Raw genomic sequence first — 20,405 nt, 5'->3', positions numbered from 1 at the left:
CTACATATGGAGTAACTTTTGTCAATGCCCTTTCCATTGTCATGTTGATGAAAACCGAAATGCTTCCAAATGCTAGTTTTTAATCCTGAGGAGTAAATCTCTCGCTCAGTAACTTCCGTTGCTGCCATCCTCGCCTTGTGCGTTCCTTTCTGTGTCCTGGTGGCAGGCTTGTCTTTTACTTTGGTTCTGCGAGCAGCGGCAGAGTTCCTGTCATTAAGTTATTATGGAAATTAATCATTTTGGAACATTTATGAATCGTAATCGAATCGTTACTTGTCAAATCTCGATGAATCTAATAATCGATATATTGGCACGCCGCTAATTGTAACAGCAACTTTGCAAATTAGACATTTCGCCAAAAAGTATGTCTTCTCAAGCAGCATACTGTACAGCGTATAAGAATAAACTGTATTACTTATCAGAAAAGTAGAAAAAATTGTCTACAATTCTTTATTGCTTGAAAAAAAATTAACATTCAACTTGCTGGGTTAGACACAACACAGTGACAGGTGATATGCTAGGAATACATCCATTATTCATATCATTGGCCGATGTGTTTTACTCATCTGGCTGATGCAGTTTGGACTTAATTTGGCCAAGCAGGAGCTGAGGCTGGTTTTGACTCGTTTCTCCCTCTGGCGTCTGTTACAGAACCACACTCGAACCACCTCCTTCTCGAGGTGGAGGCCTTTAGCTATCCGGGCTATTTCCTGGGATGATGGCTTACTTTTTTCCACAAAGCTGTGCTCAAGCGCCTCCTTGGCTCCCAGACTACATTGAAGATCAAGCGGAGGATAATGAAGTCATTAAAAGCTGCAGTCACAGGCTAGTCTAAAAAAAAAAAAATCATTTTACCTGATGGTTGTTCGTCTTTTCCTCTTCCGTTCATTCATTCCAATTTTATCATTGTTCAGAGCTGACGGGGAGGTCAGAGGAAGGGGAATTATATAACAAGAGGTGTATTCAAGGATGGGAGGAAATGGCAAGATGGTTACCTCGAGCAAGCTCGGCCTCGTCCAACCACTTAGCCAGAATGGCCTTCAGTTTGCATGCGTTCTTGAAGCTCAGCTGAAGGTTCTCAAAGCGGCAGATGGTGGTCTGACTGAACTCTGAACCGTGCACGGCGGCGAGGGCCTCACCCACGTTGGTCTGAGTGTAGCCTAGTGCCGCACAAAAAAAGAAAAATGTATTGATTTCAGCAAGTTTTAAATAAGTCTACTAGGGGAAGCTGAAGGCAATTTAACAGGGAATAACTGCATTGCCGTCAGTTGTCTCTTTCAAGACTATAGGGACAACCTGTATTTAAATCAGTACTTCTCAAATAGTGGGGCGCGCCCCCCTGGGGGGGCGCCGAGCAATGCCAGGGGGGGCGCATGTGACCTCGGGGAACATGTTTTTTTTTTGCCGTACTGGAATAAAGTGTTGCACATCCACTCAGTAGGTGGCAGTGGCGCTCTCATTTTCAGAGTGCGCGCAGTATTTTTGAACTAAGGAAGAGCACTCAGCACACACAGACAACAGATATGAAGAGCAGTGTGCCACCGCCGTTTTCGAAAGCCGTTTTCCGACCGGACTCACTCACGCAGCGACCCACTGTCTTGTCCAGTTCTCACGTCGCCGCCCGAGAAGTGCCATTTTCGGCTTGGGATCGTCACGACGACTGCCCTCACTACCTCGGCCGCCGTGAATGCGCTTTTTTCGTGCCGTTTGCCTTTTAGCTTTGACTTTTAATACAGTGGGTGATGATGAAAGACCACTGTTTACTGTGTCTAAAAATAATTATAGCAGACAGCAAGAAGCCAAATCAATTAAGACGCCACTTAAAGACATTAGACCCCAATCTCATTGTTAAGCCGCTTGATTTTTTCAGTGAAAACGTGCCGAATATTGCCAACAATCGTCCTGCTTTGTCAGTGTTATATCAGTAAGCCAGTGAGCATTGTTAGCATGCTAATTGCAAAATAACTCCACACCATTGCAAAGGAGGTAAATACTGTGAGCAGCAAAAATAAAAACTGTCCTGTCCAAGGACACTTTTTTCCCTCTTTTATTCAAATGTTTTTTCAGTCAATTTTTTTGGCACATTGTCCTCATGAGTGAATGTTTCTAATCAATTTTAATTTTGTATTATTGACTGATTTTATTACATTTTATTTTTCTGTATCAAATGGTCAAAAATGTACATTGAGTGTATTTTTTAGTTCATTCATTCATCCATTCATTTTCCATGCCGCTTATTCCTCACGAGGGTCGCGGAGGTGCTGGAGCCTATCCCAGCTAACTTCGGGCAGTAGGCAGGGGACACCCTGAATTGGTTGCCAGCCAATCGCAGGGCACAATATTTTTTAGTTTGGATGTGAATTTTTTTTTTTTTTTTTTTAAATTCAGGCAAATTGATGCACGTCAAGTCTTCTCTGTTACAAACAAAACAATGTTAATAAAGTTATACTTTATTATAAGTTGATCTATGTTACTTTTTTTCTTTATTAGAAAAAAAGGACACAATGTTAGGCAGATGCGTATTTATAATAGTAATTTTGTAGACAAATGATACTATTTACAGTGGCGGCAGAGAGTTTGGGGGGGCGCGAAACATTTACGTCTTCCTGGGGGGGGCGTGACAGAAAATAATTGAGAAGCACTGATTTAAATACATCAGACATTGTCTTGAGATCGGCAGCTAAATCTGTAGATGGTTGTTGAAAGAAACCACAAGAAGGCGTGTAAAAGTCATACTGATCATCACTTAATAATGCTCACCAAGTTTGATCCTCCTTATCTTAAAGTCATTGGCAAACATCTCCAGTTCTTGTATCTGTGGGGAGTCCATAGCTGGTGTGTCCTCCAGCTCCCGGATGCTCTTCCTCTGGATGTTCACTTTCATTTCGCCCACAGTGGAGCCCCCTGAGGCATCGTCAGTTAGCAGGAGGGCAGAGGGCAGCGAGGAAAAACCGTGACTCAATGCACATGAACTGCTGCTCAGACCTGGATCTGGAAACTTGTACAAGCATGGAGTAAGTGAACCTGGACAGAAGGCAAAATTGGTATTAGACAACAGGACATTAAAGAACCAGGAGAGGCCCTGTTTGTATATGTTAGGTATTAAATGTTGATTTACATGCATAAAGAAAAATAGTAGTGATGAGCTATGTAATTGCAACATTATAGTAGTAGTAAGAGGTGCATCAAAGGGAGATCATGCATGCTGAATGACCTGTTAGAATACAATCATCTGCCACTGATTTGATTTGATTCAGCTCAGCACATGATATTTATGCTATTTTTGGTTCTAAATTTCTAAGGTTAAACTGCAGGGAAGGAATGATATTAAGAGAGTGGGTGCAATGCTGACCACCTGTGTTAGTCACACTGTGGTGCAGCATGTTGTCTCACATCTGGAGACTGCAACTAGAGGTCCAATATTTATACTTTATTTCTAAGGTTGAACTGAAGGAAGAAATGATATTAATAGACTGGCTGCAATGCTAGCCACTTATTTTAGTCACATTATGGTGCAGCATATTGCTTCACAAATGGAGATCGCAACAAGAGGTCCTATACTGTGTATAAAAATATTAACAATAACAAAAAGATTTGAAGCTTCATTTCCAAAGCTATGATATGTGAACTCTGACAGCATCAGTACTGTCCTTTCCATATTGCATAAATGCCAGTAAGTCGAACCTCAGCATATATCATTTTCTTGCACTTGCTTTGCATCCCATTTTGTTTAAAGTTTCCATTTACTTTCATGTATGGAAAATGGGCTGTCAAAATTAAAGCAAGTTCCCTTGAACGGCACAATTTTACTTCCATGTATGGAACATTGGGCTGTCAAAATTAAAGCAAGTTCCCTTGAACAGCACAATTTTTCAAAATTAACACATGGCCAACCCATTAACTCATGGCCCATCATTGACTTGTATTGCTTTGAATATACAACCCACAGCAAAAAGTATGAACTCACCAGTCTCGGACGAGCACTCACTCAGACATTTTATTATGTAGAACAAACTCAGATAAAAAGCTTTAAAAAAAATAATGAATTAGTTCAAAAATGCAACTCTTCAACACTCAGAAACACTAAACGAAATGAATAAAAAACATTGTGGTGGTCAGTAAATGTTACTTTTATGGAGCAGGTGCAGGGAAATATATTGTATATGGAATCACCCCATTCTGAGAAAAAAATATGGAATCATGAGGTACAAACAAAGAAATAACAATCAAAACACATTTCTAGTATTTAGTAGCACAACCCCTGGCTTTTATGACAGCTTGCAGTCTCTGAGGCATGGCCCTGATGAGTATTCTTCATCAATTTGGTGCCAGCTCTCTTTGATTGCAGTTGCCAGATCATTCTTGCAGATCGGAGCCTTGCTGTCGACCTTTTTTTTTTTTTCAATATCCACCACAGGTTTTCAATATTGAGATCTGGGCTATTTGCATGGCATGACATTGACTGGATGAGTCTTTCTCCAAGGAATGCTTTAACAGTTTTAGCTCTGTGGCAGGATGCATTGTCATCTTGGAAAATGACAAACATATTATGAATTTAAGGGATAAGAATAATAATAAGATTTAACCACAGCCACCTCCCCAGTGCCTCTGCCTGACATGCAGCCCCATATCATCAAGGACTGAGAAAAATTTTGATGTTTTCTTCAGGCAGTCATCTTTGTAAATCTCGCTGGAACAGCACCAAACCAAAGTCCCAGCATCATCACCTTGTCAAGAATCTGCATTGGACAAGAGATTGGACAAGAGATGTGTTTTGATTGTTATTTCTTTGTTTGTTTCTCATGATTCCATATTTTTTTCCTCAGAATGGAGTGATTCCATACATATTTCCCTGCACTTGCTCTATAAAAGTAACATTTACTGACCACCACAAAGTTTTTATTCATTTCTTTTTGTGTTTCTGAATGCTAAAGAGTTGCAATTTTGAACTAATTCATTATTTTTTCAAGCTTTTTATCTGAGTTTGTTCTACATGATAAAATGTCTGAGTGAGTGCTCGTCCAAGACTGGTAATTCCATACATTTTGCCCGGGGTTGTAGTACTGTTCCTGTTGCGTAGTGGTTCTGTAGTAGGGGATGGTGTGGTGCATGCACACAGATAACACACTTTCAGAACAGTAGTTAAAGGACCTGAAGAAAAAGAGAGTCATATTTGAACTCCATTAATATGCTGTCTAAAATGAATTTTTACAGGGTGATGGCAGCCTGTGAAGTTGCCACACAAGTAGTTGTTGTTTTTCTTCTTGTTCGTGTGGAGACTAACTTTGAAGTTATATTCCTCCATTATTAATTAATCATCTTGAAACTTGGGAATCTACGTAGCATAACTGAGGATTTATATTTGCCTGTAGGGGGGCATGCGCTCTCCGGTTATGCTTTTCATGTATCTGGACTGATGAGACGCTTGGGGAGCGAGCCGGGTGGTCGTAGTTCATTTAGAACTTGTTTACATTGTGTATTAGAGTTAAAATGGGATTCAAGTGTTATATTATAAATGAACAATTCATGTAATTGTTGTTGCAGTTTTACAATATGTGCGCACTGTGTTTCTCGTTGGGCTTGAGTTTGAAAGTAATTATAGAGAGTCATTTACGGTCATTCCTCTATTAAGCTAAATTGTCTTACTGGTAAGACCAAATTGAAACAGTATGACTACACTCATTTAATTTTCTATCCTTGATATTCAGCTTGATGTACATGCCTTCTTTGTTACTGTACAATTGTTGTTTGACTAGTGTGGGGAAATGTTATTCAGTAGTGTAAGACAATAGTCTAAAAAAAGAACATTACTTGTAGTAATGCAGTGAAGTGATTTTACTGGTGAGCTAAATTGTATTTAGAGTTGGGGAAAATCATGCTAGTAGTTCAATGGATGGCATCATCAATTGATCCTACAGATTTTTATACCATACATTTTTTTAACAGTCAATTGGATTTTTCAGTCACTTCAAAACATCTCCACCTCAAAGAATTTAAGATGACAGCACAACCAAGGCACCTTTGCAAAGATAATGTAACCAAGTGACCGTTGTGTTTAATCAATACTGCATGGGCTCATATTAACAAACGTAATATTTTCAATGTGTCCAGCATTTTAAAGGCAAGACCACTTCCTCTATCTCTTTCGGTGTGCGTCATACATATACAGAATGATGAAATATTGCATAAGCAACACAAAACATTTTTATGCATGAGCTACAGTTCTTCCTTGAGAAACCCATATGCAGTATTTTAAGTGGGGGATGTATTCTTCTCTGTGCAAATTAGGTTTGGTTGAAAAATAGCTACTCGGTTTCTACTAAAGTCACAGTAAATTCTCTCTCAACACATCCTCCCTGAAGTTAGTGACTTCTTATAACATCTAGAGACAGGTTGGGAAAAAAGAACTGTTGATTATTGGGAATACAGTATCATATTCTGTTGAAACACTACATTATTTTTTTTAATGCGTACTGAATAAGACTGCAACAACCTAATCGATTTATAAATTAGTTGCCAACGAATTTGAAGATTTATTTTTGCTGGCAGCTATGAACAGTCCCGTTTGGGTCCTTGTGTGTGTGTGTCAAGTGAAGCTGCGCACGCGCGCCAGTGATTAGCTCAAGAGAGAGTTCACTGCTGCAAGTGCTGCTATTGGTGGGTTGCTAAATCAATCATATTACGAAGTGTCGAGAGTTAGATTGTCTTATGTGTTGTTTGATCCAGTGTGCCTTCATTAGAGGTAAGTAAATTAAGCCACTTGTATTGTTTTTGTTCTTTGTTGATGAGACAGTACGACTTTGCATGGAGTGCTAAGCTAGTTAGCGATTATGCTAATTAGTTTCTTAAGTGTCCGCTTGTATTGTGTTTTGGAGAAGCATATTCGTACTTGAGTTATTGTTAGATAGTAAAATTGCCTTTTTTAAATTTTATTTTAAAAATAGAAACCACATACACAAACCCTCTAATATGACAGCTTCGAGGCTCCTTTCAACACATACTCAAACTAAATTGACAAGCAAGCAACTGTGCTTTGAAAGTGGATTTGGATTGTATTTATGAACGACTCTTTGATAAAGAAAACTGATTCATTACAGTCCGCCTCCTCCTTATTCGATTTGGCTTTTTTAGTTTGCTTGGGTGTCCGAACTATTCCACATAGGGCTGCAGTGGGTGCTGGATTTCATTCCAACCAAACAAGATGATTACCTTTTCACCAATCTGGTGTCTTACAAGTGTAATCAGTTGATTGCTATCAGGGGCAGCTTGTTTTAACAGGAACTTTGTTGATTAAATGGTCTGTGCGCATTTGGTAGGAACAAAACCCAGAACCCACAGTTTGGACACCCCTGGTTTAAAGAAAATAAATTAGTCATTGACACAATTTATATCAGTGATTTGCCCGAAAGAAAAATATGTCAATCAGCTGCACTTTTTTTTTTTTTTGAATGAACAGGACTTTTGTCTGATTTGTATACTGATAAATATTTTCTATGTTTTATACTCAGAACCTTTATTAAAATATTTAACAAGTTTTATGTACTTAAAACTGCACAGTTGTAGACTACAGTAATACAGGAGCTGTAATATATTTTTGAAGGAAATAGCCATCCATTTTGTCTTCATTGTTCCTTACAACATGCCTAAAACAACTTGAAGTTAAATTGTGAAGGTAATTGAAAAAAGTGACATTTATCCAATTACTAATCGATTAATCGTTGAATTAATTGTCCGCTTAATTGATTATAAAAATAATTGTTAGTTGCAGCCCTCCTTCTGAACACATTGTTACATTTTGTATTGCCATCTTAAAATCCTTTGTCACTGTTTTAATGCTTGTCGATTGGATTTTTTTTTCTTTTCACTGTAGGTCGTCTTCTCCCTCAGTTTGGATACGACAAAGTGATCGAAGGTACTTTTTCTTTATTTCTATCATGCAACTGCGCATTCTCTAAAGTCGTTGAGCCCTGAAATGGAATAATAAGTGTGTTCTCAATATGTTCCTTTTCACTTCACTTCGCACAAAGCTGAGGGCAAAGCATTGCAAAGGCATACATTTTTTTATAGAGAAGAAAGTGAATTTGGGCTCTTTTGATCATGCCATTACCCTCACAGTCTTTTTTGGGAGGTGGGAGGTGGAGTTGTCTTGATTGCAGTGCCACAAGCACCTTCAATTTGCTGTTGCTATGTCTAATTCCAAACCTGGTCAGAATTGTGTCCTTCAAAATTGATTTTTGGAGCTAGACATAATCCTCAAATATCCTGATAAAATGATAATCCTAATCTGACCATGGGGTGGTTTATCCATTTTATCTAAAACAAACAAAAGTTTCTTCCATTAGCCATGAGATGTGAAATACTATTGCACACATTTGAGCTTTCCCAAGTGAGCAAACTTGCAAAATTGAATTGATTTTGTGTAACACAAAAGATCAACTTTTCTCTTGTTTCCATCAACTCCCAAAAGAATTGCTAGAAACAGCACTTTTGCTCTTGAAGCTTCCCACATCTCATATGCCAACTTTTTTTCAAACCTCTCTGATTTAGAACAGCAGAGAAGGTTTTGCAGTGTTGTTACTTGCTGGTAGAGATGTGAAAACAGTAAGGTGAAATGCTTGCCAGATTTTTTATCATACTTTTTACATTTTAAGAACCTTTTTAGTATTTTTTTCCCGACCATTTACAGTAGATAGTGTGTTTTGAGGCAATGGGTAGAGGTGAAATTGAAACTGTTATACATAAGCTAGTGAAGTGATTTCCTCATTAGGACTCCAGTGTTGCTATTGGAACACTTTATTCTTTCAAGGTTGTAGTACGAGGTCATTCTATTATGCCTCAATTTGTGATGATGTTTTCGATCATTGAGTGCAACTTCAATTTCATTCAATTTTCAAAGTAAATTCATTCAATGAAAATCATCATCATTCCACTTTGTATTTTTGACCTCACGCTTCTTTTTAATATTGGCTCAATCCTGCATTTGCAACATCCATCATATTATTATTATATTTTATCTAATTTATTCTACCAAATGTTCCTTGTTTAAAGGGCATTTGATTTTAATAATGGGGAATTATGTTACGGATGTCAAATTTTCTTTAAACCATTCAGTGAGTCACGTTGCCTTCATGGTCATTTGCTTAGACAAGGTGTTTCAAAAAGAATGTGTCAACAACTAGAAAACTCCAGCTTGGACGTGTTTTGTACATACCTTCCAAGTTTTTATTTGAATCTTTCAGCAATATTTACTGGGAATTGAACAATAATGTAATCAACACAGCGACACTCTGATGCATATTTGGTAAGAATGCTCATATCTGCTTGATGCTGTCCTGGTCACATTGAGCAGTTGTAAAACATGAAATAAAAGCTTGTACATCACATGTCCAAACTGGAGTTTCCTATGGTTTTTTGTTTTTTGAGATATTGTGCAGTGATTTTGGCACATTCTTTGAAGAAAAAAATAAAACAAAACTGTATCCACGAGCTATCACCTCTGTCCAAAGAATCAGTGCTATTACATATTTGGCAAATGTTAATTGTCCTTAACCTCAATCTTAAGGTCATATTCCTAAAATCTCCATTATTACATCTTTTGATTTCCAAACCACTGTCTTCAAATACAATTTTTCTTCTCTTTCTACTTTCTACTAGCTACTTTTTTCCTTCATTTTGAATCCTGCGGCTTATTTGTTGGTTTATTTGGATTAATAGGTAACACTTTATTTGACAGCGGCATCATAAGACTTTCCATTGATTTCCGAGTCAGATAATTTGCCAGATAACACAAAAGACATCTGTCACAAGCATTCATTAATGCTCATGACAGTGCCATGTTGTAATTATGATTGTCAAATGACAGTCTTTTGACATCACTGTCAAATAAAGTGTTACCAAATACCATAACTAGCAATTAACTCATTCACTCCCAGCCATTTTCACCGGAGCAAGGCCCTTCGCTCCCGGCCGTTTTACTGGATTTGGACTGATTTTGCAAGGCCCATAGAAAATTCTGGTCTATTGCTATATAAATATGGAACCTACAAAAAGAAAGATTAGTCTCTCTTCTATCAGCAGAAAAAAAGTTAATTCATATCTTTTTCCATTCTTTAGAAATCTGCATTAGAAAATAAATTAGTTTGAGCAATTTTCCAATTTCTGATGAAAAAAAACAGAGAAATTAAGCTTTTTGTGAAAGCATACATTTCAAACATAACTTTGACTTATACACTGCTATTTTTTGCTTTAGTTACATCCCAAACATCTGAATAATGTTTTCCTTTTACAAAATAAGATAAACAGCAAGACAAATAGAGCTTTTGATCGCAAAGTAACACTTTATTTACACATAACTAAACTATTGAACTGTTGAACTATTTGCGCACATAACAACGGGGAAGGCTCTCGGCTGCTTCCGTGGCTAATCTGATGAGTCCGGCTCAAGATCGGTCTCACTTTTTTCATCATCTCCATCATCTTCATCGTTGGTTTCAACCTCGGGCTAAGGAGTAACGCAACGTGAGCTCCGCAGAACGCGTGTGGAACCTGACACTGTTGTGGACGTCACCGTCTGTCTCATCAAGATAGATTTTTTTTTATCCTTCTTTGACGATGGTTTCATTTTCTTTTCAAAACACTCCTCCAGTGTCGTTTTCCTTTTTTTCCCGATCGTTCTCCACATTTTTTCTCAAATTCTCACGCGTCTTCACAAGATCCCCCCAACTTCTGTTTCCTGACTATGTTTCTTCACTTCCTTTCTTGGGTTCTTACCTTCTTACCAAATGCGCTACTGACCTCCAGTGGCCAGTTTTATTGCTTTAAAATGGGTTTTGAGCTTTGTGCATTATATTTTAGATAGATCGGAACCTATAGATGCCTCTTGTAAAAAAACAAAACAAAACAAAAAAACACACAAACGCAAAACACGTATAAATACGTTTTTGGGAAACTGAAGCAATTGAAAATGGAACGTATTTATATGTTTTTGGGGAGCAAATGAGTTAATAAAATAACTGAAACGGTAACTGAAGAAATCATTTGCACTGAACATGAATTTTGATTATTTACATCTGTAGCGCTGCAATGCATGCTAGGAGGCATGTTGGACAACAAAAGTGTTGACGGCAGGTTGCAGCAGAAGTTGACTGTCTCTCCCAAGGGAGCAGTCATGGCCAAATGAAGCTTCTTGAAGCAATTAAGCTTTGCAGCCAATTGGTTCAAAGCTTCTTGGTTCATGTGGTCTTATGACAGTTGTAAGATGCCTCTGTCAAACAAAGTGTTCCCGGTTAATACTGAATCTTTTGGTGTAAATATCCCATGATAGAGTGAGGACAGCTGCAACTTATTGTCCGGCGCGGTTTATCTGAACAAATGCCGTTTTCTTGTGTCAAATTTGGTGGGCGGCAGCTTATAGTCAGGTGCGCCTTATAGCCCAAAAATTACGGTAAGCAGTTTTGAATTCTGCCCCCATTGGACATTTTATTAGATCAGATCGCGTCAGAGAGTTGTATGAGAAATTCAAGCCTTCCACAGCTAACAATGCTCAGGTGTTAATTTAACCATATAACATAGAACTGCACTGCTTCATACTGAAAATGTTAAGATACTGATTATGATCTATTTAAGCGTTATGAATTAATTGTGACATGCCAGAACTGCTATGAATTATTAACTCCCCCATCTACACTGAAATTAAATCGCTTTCTTTTTTGTGTTGTTTGTACTTAGGTAAGTGTAGAATGTGCAGAGATGACTCACAGTAACCATCAACACCTACGGCAGTCTACAGGAAAGGAACTGTAAATAACACATTGTTTGGCAACGGTATAAAGACAGTCACTCCAAATGTACAATGTATTTATTTATTTTTTATTATCTCTGACACAGAAAAGGTTTTGTTGCTTCTGGTTTAAATTTTAAACATAGTTTATGTACTTTGCACCAGGGAACAATTCCTTAACAAACTGCTCTTAACCGTGTGTTTTTGGAAGCTATAACTCACAATAACAACTCTGCTCCTTGGTGCGTCGTAAAGTCTTAAACATGAGCGCCAACTGAAGTGATCAGCACTGAACTTGATGTCAACATTTAACCCTCAGGCCTTGTTGGTTTTTACCACCGTTTCAGCTTGTTCATTGCCAACCTTGGCTGTGTAAAAACTAATGTAAGTACTTCTTGTTCATTGGCAGTAGACTTTCCTTCTTATACTCACCGTTGTATAACTCATTTGCTTCACTGGGTTTTAGTCAGCCAATATATGTCTCTTTCAAAAGCTATAAAATAAATGGCCCCTTGTTCTAAAGTTTCAAAATGATTAAATTTTATTTAAAGCGTTTAGAATGAATGAATGAATTGGATGTAAACAGTATGTTTCTGTTGTTGAAAGCACAGAGGTTGTGAATACATGAACTACAACTGATCTCAATTAAAACAAACAACAAAACTGCTCATTTTGTAATGTACCCAATCCGATGGAACTGCATGATTACCTTGCAATGGGTTTGCAGCGCTCACCATGTTCGGTGGAGGAACACCACACGTTTGCAAGATACAAGTCTGAGAAATACTTGCAGAGAGCATCTCTTGAGCTGTATGGAGGCAAAGCACAGAAGCATTTTTAGTCACACCCAACTAACTGCCATTAAATTAGGTTATTATGATTATTAGTAGTATAATGGGCGTCATGGTGGCAGAGTAGTTAGCACGTCTGCCTCATAGTTCTGAGATCAAGGATTCAATCCCGGGCTCCGGCCTTTCTGTGTGGCGTTTGCATGTTCTCCCCGTGGCTGCTTAGGTTTTCTCAGGGTACTCCAGATCATTTTGGTTTGGTTATTTCATTAGTCGCTCGCAACATACATTGCTGTTGAGCTTTCTAGGCACCCGCTGTCGAAGTTAGATAATTGAACGTTTATTAATTCAATTCCTGCAATTGTGTTAAAATACAATGAGTTTAATTTTTTTTTAGTTTTAAATATGTAATGTTATGTTACACGGTCTATGTTGTGGATTTTCACTTATCATGTGCGAGTCTGGTCAGAAGGACAACCCAACAACAACCCATGACATCAGTACTACTTATCAACAGTTTACTCCATGTAGACTTTATTTTCATTCTTAAGTAAATGTTTTAGAGATGAAAACACAAACTTTACATTGAAGAAGTAGTGGAGTAAAAAAAAAAGAAAAAGCTTTATCCTGCCTGTCTAAATACTTAAATAAAATGAAATATAAAAATAAGCTTCTTTTGCAAATTTGTGCCAACGCAAACATGTCACATTTATTTACAAATGTCACAACCCTGTATTTTTGTTACGTGAGCTGTTCTCCAGCAAGTGCACATTTACTGTGAACAGCGATGACACATTACGCATGACTCTCAACCCAAATATACAGTACAATATTTCAAACTCACAAAAAATCGAAAGTGTATCTTTAGCAGAATGGTCTCTGTAAACCCAAGTTTTGACTGATACAGTTAGCCAATCTACCTGCCATGATTCCATAAGTGGCTTGCTGGTTGCTGTAATGACATGGTGTGACAGGATAATGGAGGCTGGGGGTGCTATTGCCAAGGGGGTTTCCAAGGGAGGTTGTGGAGAGTTGCATCTGCGAACGCTTGGATGGCTGACCCAGGGACAGCCCAGATGAAACTAGACAAATTAGACATCCAAAGAAAATAAAAACATTTAGTGCAGGATAGTGTCCACCTAAAAATATTTATGTCCTGAAGTACCACCATATTGTCTAAATCCACAATGCAGTAGCTTATTAGGACAATGTGTATATCAAAATTGTATAAATATTCGGTAACACTTTAAAACAAGGGTCCCTTAAATAACATTAGTTAATGCATTTTTAGACAATAATTCATGTTTAAGTAACATGACAATAATTCATTTAATCCCTTATCCAACATTTATTAATATATTAATTAACATGAGTTAATACATTAGTTAATGTATTTTAAGACAATAACTAATGTTTAAGTAACATTACAATAATTAATATAATTGCTTATCTAACATTTATTAATATATTAATCAACATGAGTTAATGCATTAGTTAATGCATTAATTAATGCATTAGTTAAAGCATAACCAGACAGTGACTAATAGTTTGGTAAAATAATTAAAAAATATATATATATAGGCCTATATAGGGTTAGGGTTTGGGGTTTAGGGGTAAGGGTTTGTTAACTTAAGCATTTATAATTTCTTAGTTAAGGGACACATGTGCTATACTTTACAATAAGGGTCCAAAAAACATTCAGTAATGGTTAATTCAGGTTAAGAGGGGGGAACTAAGGCATTTATAATTTCTTAGTTAAGGGATACGTGTGATGCACTTTACAATAAGGGTCCAAAAAAAATTCAGTAATGGTTAATTAAGGTTAAGTAATACTTATGAACTACGTTCATGTGAAATCATACCATACTTAAGGTTATGTTATACGTATATATATACGTATATTATATATACGTATATATAATATACGTATATATATACACGTATATTATATATACGTATATATAATATACGTATATATAATACATTACTTAACATTAATTAACATGTACATTAGTGCATTAATAAATAGTTATTAATGTATACTGGTACTAGTAAGTGATTATGTTATTTGAAAATGAGAAACATTGCTCTGTGCGTCCTTGGGTGCTGCTAACCTAACTTTAAGTATGGTATTATTTCACGTGAGCGTACCTCATAAGTATTGCTTAACCTGAATTAACCATTACTGAATGTTTTATGGACCCTTATTGTAAAGTGTAGCACATGTGTCCCTTAACTAAGAAATTATAAATGCTAAATTAACAAATCCTAACCCTAAACCCTAACCCTATATAGGCCTATATATTTTTTTTAATTTTACCAAACCATTAGTTACTGTTTGGTTATGCATTAACTAATGCATTAACTAATGCATTAGCTAATGCATTGACTCATGTTAATTAATACATTAATAAATGTTAGATAAGCAATTATATTAATAATTGTAATGTTACTTAAACATTAGTTATTGTCTTAAAATGCATTAACTAATGTTAATTAAGGGACCCTTATTGTAAAGTGTTACCAAATATTCTAATAGTCCACTGCAACATTATGCCGAACACAAACACGAAATCTTAAATGTAGGAATAGCAAATAAAATATTAAACAATAATACGTACGTAATAATAATGTTATCAATTACTAAAAATTAGGGCTGACAAAATTATCGCGTTAACGCGCGGTAATTAATTTTTTAAATTAATCACGTTAAAATATTTGACGCAATTAACGCACATGTCCCGCTCAGACAGTATTCTGCCTTTTGGTAAGTTTTACAGCAAGGCTTTTTGTGCTAACAGCGAACTCTTGTGGTCGCTTTGCGACATGGTTTATTTTTTTCTTGCCAGTTCAATATGGCTGCACGACGTCTCGGGCTGACGCCTACGTTGTAATGTTGTGCTTATATGATCCTTGGACAAGATTTGTCCGTAAGTATGGTTGTTGTAAAGAATGAACATATTATGTTACTAAGCGAAATGCTCTATTTCTTGTATGAGACGCTTTTTGTTTATGTTTAGTGAACCTGTATAGCGTGCTAAGCTAACGTTGTTGCTAATGCAATGCTTGTGTACTTTTTTTTTTTGTAGTTTTATGACGGTCTAAAGAGGACAATGGTTTGAGGCTATTTTATTAATAAATCAGATGAAAAAGGAAGAAGTCTGATTATTAAGGCGTCGTTCACTAGCTGTCTAGCTTTGGAAAAAGTAGACGCTTCGGAGTGAGGACAGCATAGACAGATTTAAATGACAGTAGAGTGAAATGCCCACTACAGTCCTTATGTACCGTATGTTGAATGTACAGTGGGGAGAACAAGTATTTGATACACTGCCAATGGGAACCCATTGGCAGTGTATCAAATACTTGTTCTCCCCACTGTATATATTTATCTTGTGTCTTATCTTTCTATTCCAACAATTTATTTTACAGAATATATATATAATTTACAGAAAAATATGGCATATTTTGTAGATGGTTTGAATTGCGATTAATTGCGATTAATTACGATTAATTAATTGTTAAGCTGTAATTAACTCGATTAAAATTTTAATCGTTTGACAGCCCTACTAAAAATACAAATGCAATTACTTTAAAGTGAAATACAGCTGAACAATACTTTTGCTGTGATTGCATCACATACTACCAGTGTGGGTGCTCATACCTGGCATACATTGTAAATGATTGATAGAATACTGTCTTATGTTATACCATCTTAGGTATTAGCGCCCTATTAATTGTCTCTAACACGCTTATATGACATATCTTCCCTCTTCTTATCTTTCAGTATCTCCTTTCCTCTCTTGGTAAGAGTAGTCATATCGATTAGCAACACAACTTACATTAGGTAGCATACATATTCAGTCATGTTTTGCGTCAGTATTACCTATCCCTCTTAACCCTTGTTAGAATTGTTGTGCATACAGTTCACATTTATGCTTCCCTTCTTATAGTTAGTCACCAGATAGGGTAACATCAAACGCAACAGTTGTTTTAGCTTAAAATACAGCAGTTTCTTTTAAAGAGGAGTGCAAGAGCAGAAACTGCTTTTTCAGTCTTGTTTTCCGCCATTTATAAACAAATTCATACCTCCTCTGCAGCATTGCTGATTTAATAGAGTACTGCAGGTGGTAACGGAGCAGAGTTCATTTTACAACTTTAGAGCAAGCCTCCAGTTCTCTGTATTTATGGCATGTTTAACAGCATAATGAAACCAAATGCTCACTATACTCATTAGCATGAACAAAGATGCTTCGAACAATGTCCTCCACAATGCTTCTCTTGTGTAAAAGAAATAACATATTTCAATACACCGAGGTGACTTGCTGAAGTGACTTGATTGGATGCATTTTGTCACATAATTGTAATTCCTTCCTTTGTGTCACTGGAAGGCACGACTGTGTATTGGAAGTAATGTGCCTGACATTATTACACGAGAAAGCCTACACTTGGACTAAGGCATAATGGCAATGTGGCTTTTCACCTCACAGTTAAAAGAGATCTGATGCAAGTAATTGAGGAAGTCAATCTTTTGTAACGGTGTTCAACACCACAGCATTATACAGAGAGAGACGTGCCATTGGTCATCATGTTTTCATTATTTTCATCGTGTGCGTAGTTTATCCATGAAATGCACTTTAATTTAATTTTATTTTTTTTTTGGCGGTATGAAAAGCACAATAAGTATTATCAATCGAGGGTTGTTTCCTAATATTTTTGTTATTTTATAAACAAAATATTTCAAATGTGGCTTAGTGTAGTGCAGCAGATTTCTGCAAAACTACTACTAATAATAATTTTTGATATTAGTAGTATTTAGGGATATCAAGTAAGCATGTCAATAGCGATTAATCATGGAGTTGCATTTAGTGTGTTAATTTTTTTGCCTTAATCTAAATTTTTTATTCTCTAATTTTACTCTTTCTGTAAAGCAATTGCTTTTTGATAGAATCTGTTTGATTTCTTGAGTGGAAAACTATAGTTTCACTCCATGCACAACTTGCACCATACAAAAAAGTATTTTAACTTTTTCATGTTAACTTCAGCACTTCATTTGGACTTCATTTATTTTGTAATTACTCTATAATTGTCAAAAGAAATGTAATATTTCTTCTTAAGGTTGAAACTTAATGGAGCAGAGCAGCACTTGAGACTAAAAATTCATATACAGCAGAATATAAATGATCCAGACTGCATATTTTCAAGTGTGTTGAAAACAATTACTATATATTGCCATTATTTTAGTTAGATCATAATCTCTTGATTTGACACAATAATGTATGTAATCCATTTGAAAAACAGGTTAATTCAATTACAAATCATTAATAATGCGTCCCTCAATTGTTTTAATCTCTTGACAGCACAAAGTATTCATAGTAATTTTCATAATAGAAATAGTAATTGTCATATTTGCTTAATGATTCATCAAACATGTTTATTTCAAATATTCAATACATCGGTACCAATAATCATAGACAATAAAAGAAAAGAAGAATACAATATGAGTATTTGGAAAGAAGTGAGAAGTAAAACTTATTTACTCCCTCCCCCTTATCCTTAAGTTCTGACATATCAGTTCCAGTCCTTACATTTTAACATATACATTCTTATTTAACACATATACAATACCACCATATAACTCTACATGTTACTTATACATAAGTGTCACAAAAGCCCAGTCCATAAATCAAGCCCAGAAAGCATAAATAAATAACCACAATATCCTATATCACAATATGTGCCACAATTATCACAACACCCTAGTTGTTATCCATATCTCCCTCATCCTTATATTTTTTGAAAATCATATCTTCACACAGTTTCTTAAATTGACCCATACTTATGCATTCTTTTAAATCCACACTAAATTTCTTCAGTAGTCCCAGCCCACATACTGATAAGCAAAAACTTTTCCTTGTTGTCCGAAATCTGGGTTTTTTGAAGTCCTTATATCCCTGTAAATTGTAACTTTTTTCATAGTTAAAAAACAACTGCTGGATTTTCTGAGGTAATTTTTTATGGCTTTGAACATTATTTGCGCTGTTTGGTATTGTGCGATATTTGGAACAATTTTGACTTAAAAATGAAAATAGCATTCAAATTGCAATGAATGAAAAAACGACGAGCTGTTGCATTCATTGTATTATTTATTAGAAAAAAAATGTATTTGTCATTTTGATGAACAACAATCTTATTGTCTTATCACTAGTTATTACATCAATGCACTAAATATATTAGATAAATATGTAGCACTAATAGATGAGCTAAGAACATACTAAAAACATCCAACAGTCCATTTTATTGAGTTAATTCTCATTACAATCACCGGTGTACCAGTTGACAAGGTGTAGTACACCCTGGACTTGTTACGAGCCAATCACAGCTCACGTAAAAACAAACAGCTACAATGACAATCTGGAGTTTTGAATTAACTGAAGAAATGGGTTTATGGAAATGTGGATGGTTAAGTAAGCTTTTCATGAAAAAATACTCTTGGAAATCGTAACTCGCTAAATAATATAACATCAAAGTTATTTGATTGTGCAGGTTAAGCTGAGTGCAGTGGTAAGTAAACACTACAAATTAAACTGACAAAAATTAATAGAGTAATTATGACAGAATGTGACACCAAAGTTATCTTGAGAAAAAGCAAAACCTCACAGAAACATAAGATGCTACTTCATATTCCTATAGTGGGAAGGCTTTATTGGCTACCCTTCCATGTTGGTTATGCATTCAAAATTTGTGCCAAAGCAAGTAGTAGCCAAAAGAATGAAGTCAGTGTTCCAGACTGAGGCCCACTTACCTGCAGAGACCATGCTATGGCCGTGGGAGGCGCTTGGCAGACAATCACTGCCGGAGCTGTGGTGCATGAAAATTGGCAGAGGAGATTCTCCCGCTAGAGGCGTGAAAGATTCGCCACCGAATGGCTGAGACGTCATTTGGTCTAATCACGTAGTCTGATGTGGTCCACTTTATCTGAGCTGTAAACTGCCCCTTTCTCAACTCATCATCCCCTTGTACTGCTTGCTTCTTTCCCTTTGCTAAGATATTTTTTTTCACTCTGCCAGAGTATACTTCATAAAAAGCATGTTCTTATGCACCCTCAACCTTGGAGGGTTCCTCAATTATGGTGTGACGTCTTTTATCCTATTAAATGAAAATGCGAAGCTGTACTCTACGTCCAAGTGAGTTTTGCGTTGAACTTGTGAAACGCATCTAGCGTGCATGCCACAGCTCCCTTTCCAGTGTCCTAACAACAGGTAAGTCAGCATCTGTCACTCCCTGGAGACTTTGCATCCTCCTGCAGGTATTTATACCCCTGCAACCTGCAACTACTCCTCTCTCCACCCCAGTAGGCCCCTTCTCTCACATCAACCTCCAGCTACCAATCCCATGCCACAGCTGTTATTGTGCTTTTCCGTACCTGCCTTTCTGTTATCCAGTCACCAAGCCAGGATTAAGGTACAGAGCGGCGAAGAAATCCGATCTTGCTCAACCCTCGCTCTCTTCCCGACGCTTATTCTCCTCTGCCTGATTAAAGGCTTCGGTTGTATTCCGAAGTGTAATAAGCAGAGTCCAAAATAAATACTTGATTTAATTTCAATGTGCTAATGTTTGCTGCAATTAGATATGCACTTATAGACACAAAAATAGTTCATCTCTAATAACGCTTTTGCAATGTCTACATTTAAAACCATGTCTTCAGCAGTTTGCTATGATTAAAAATTCATCTGTGTTGACAAAAGGAGCAAAAAGAAGAACAAAAAAATCATTAGGAACCAGTCAAAATACTAAATAAAACACTAGTATATAAGTATAAACAGAGGTGGGTAATCATG

General features: G+C 36.5%; 1 protein-coding gene across 1 annotated transcript; it reads right to left on the bottom strand.

Annotated features, from left to right (window-relative positions):
- Positions 1-536: 536 nt before the first annotated feature.
- Positions 537-19,505, bottom strand: pou1f1 (POU class 1 homeobox 1). Its single transcript, XM_057852764.1, has 7 exons — positions 19,370-19,505; positions 13,488-13,649; positions 12,489-12,587; positions 2,761-3,024; positions 996-1,160; positions 856-916; positions 537-771 (listed from the first exon to the last, which is right to left on the bottom strand). The coding sequence occupies exons 1-7, from the start codon at positions 19,503-19,505 to the stop codon at positions 537-539; spliced, it is 1,122 nt and encodes a 373-aa protein (XP_057708747.1).
- Positions 19,506-20,405: the final 900 nt, after the last annotated feature.

The sequence above is a fragment of the Corythoichthys intestinalis genome, chromosome 12 (assembly GCF_030265065.1).
Source record: "Corythoichthys intestinalis isolate RoL2023-P3 chromosome 12, ASM3026506v1, whole genome shotgun sequence".
NCBI classification, from domain to species: domain Eukaryota; kingdom Metazoa; phylum Chordata; class Actinopteri; order Syngnathiformes; family Syngnathidae; genus Corythoichthys; species Corythoichthys intestinalis.
Note: the sequence above shows the minus strand (reverse complement) of the source record. Positions and strands in the feature narration are given on the sequence as shown.

Coding starts and splice junctions, on each gene's coding strand:
- pou1f1 (XM_057852764.1), bottom strand. CDS start 19,505: ATGACGTCTCAGCCATTCGGTGGCGAATCTTTCACGCCTCTAGCGGGA. Junction 3,025..12,488: donor CGCTGCAAACCCATTGCAAG/GTAATCATGCAG, acceptor CCTTCTGTCCAG/GTTCACTTACTCCATGCTTG. Junction 1,161..2,760: donor GATAAGGAGGATCAAACTTG/GTGAGCATTATT, acceptor GTGCGGCACTAG/GCTACACTCAGACCAACGTG.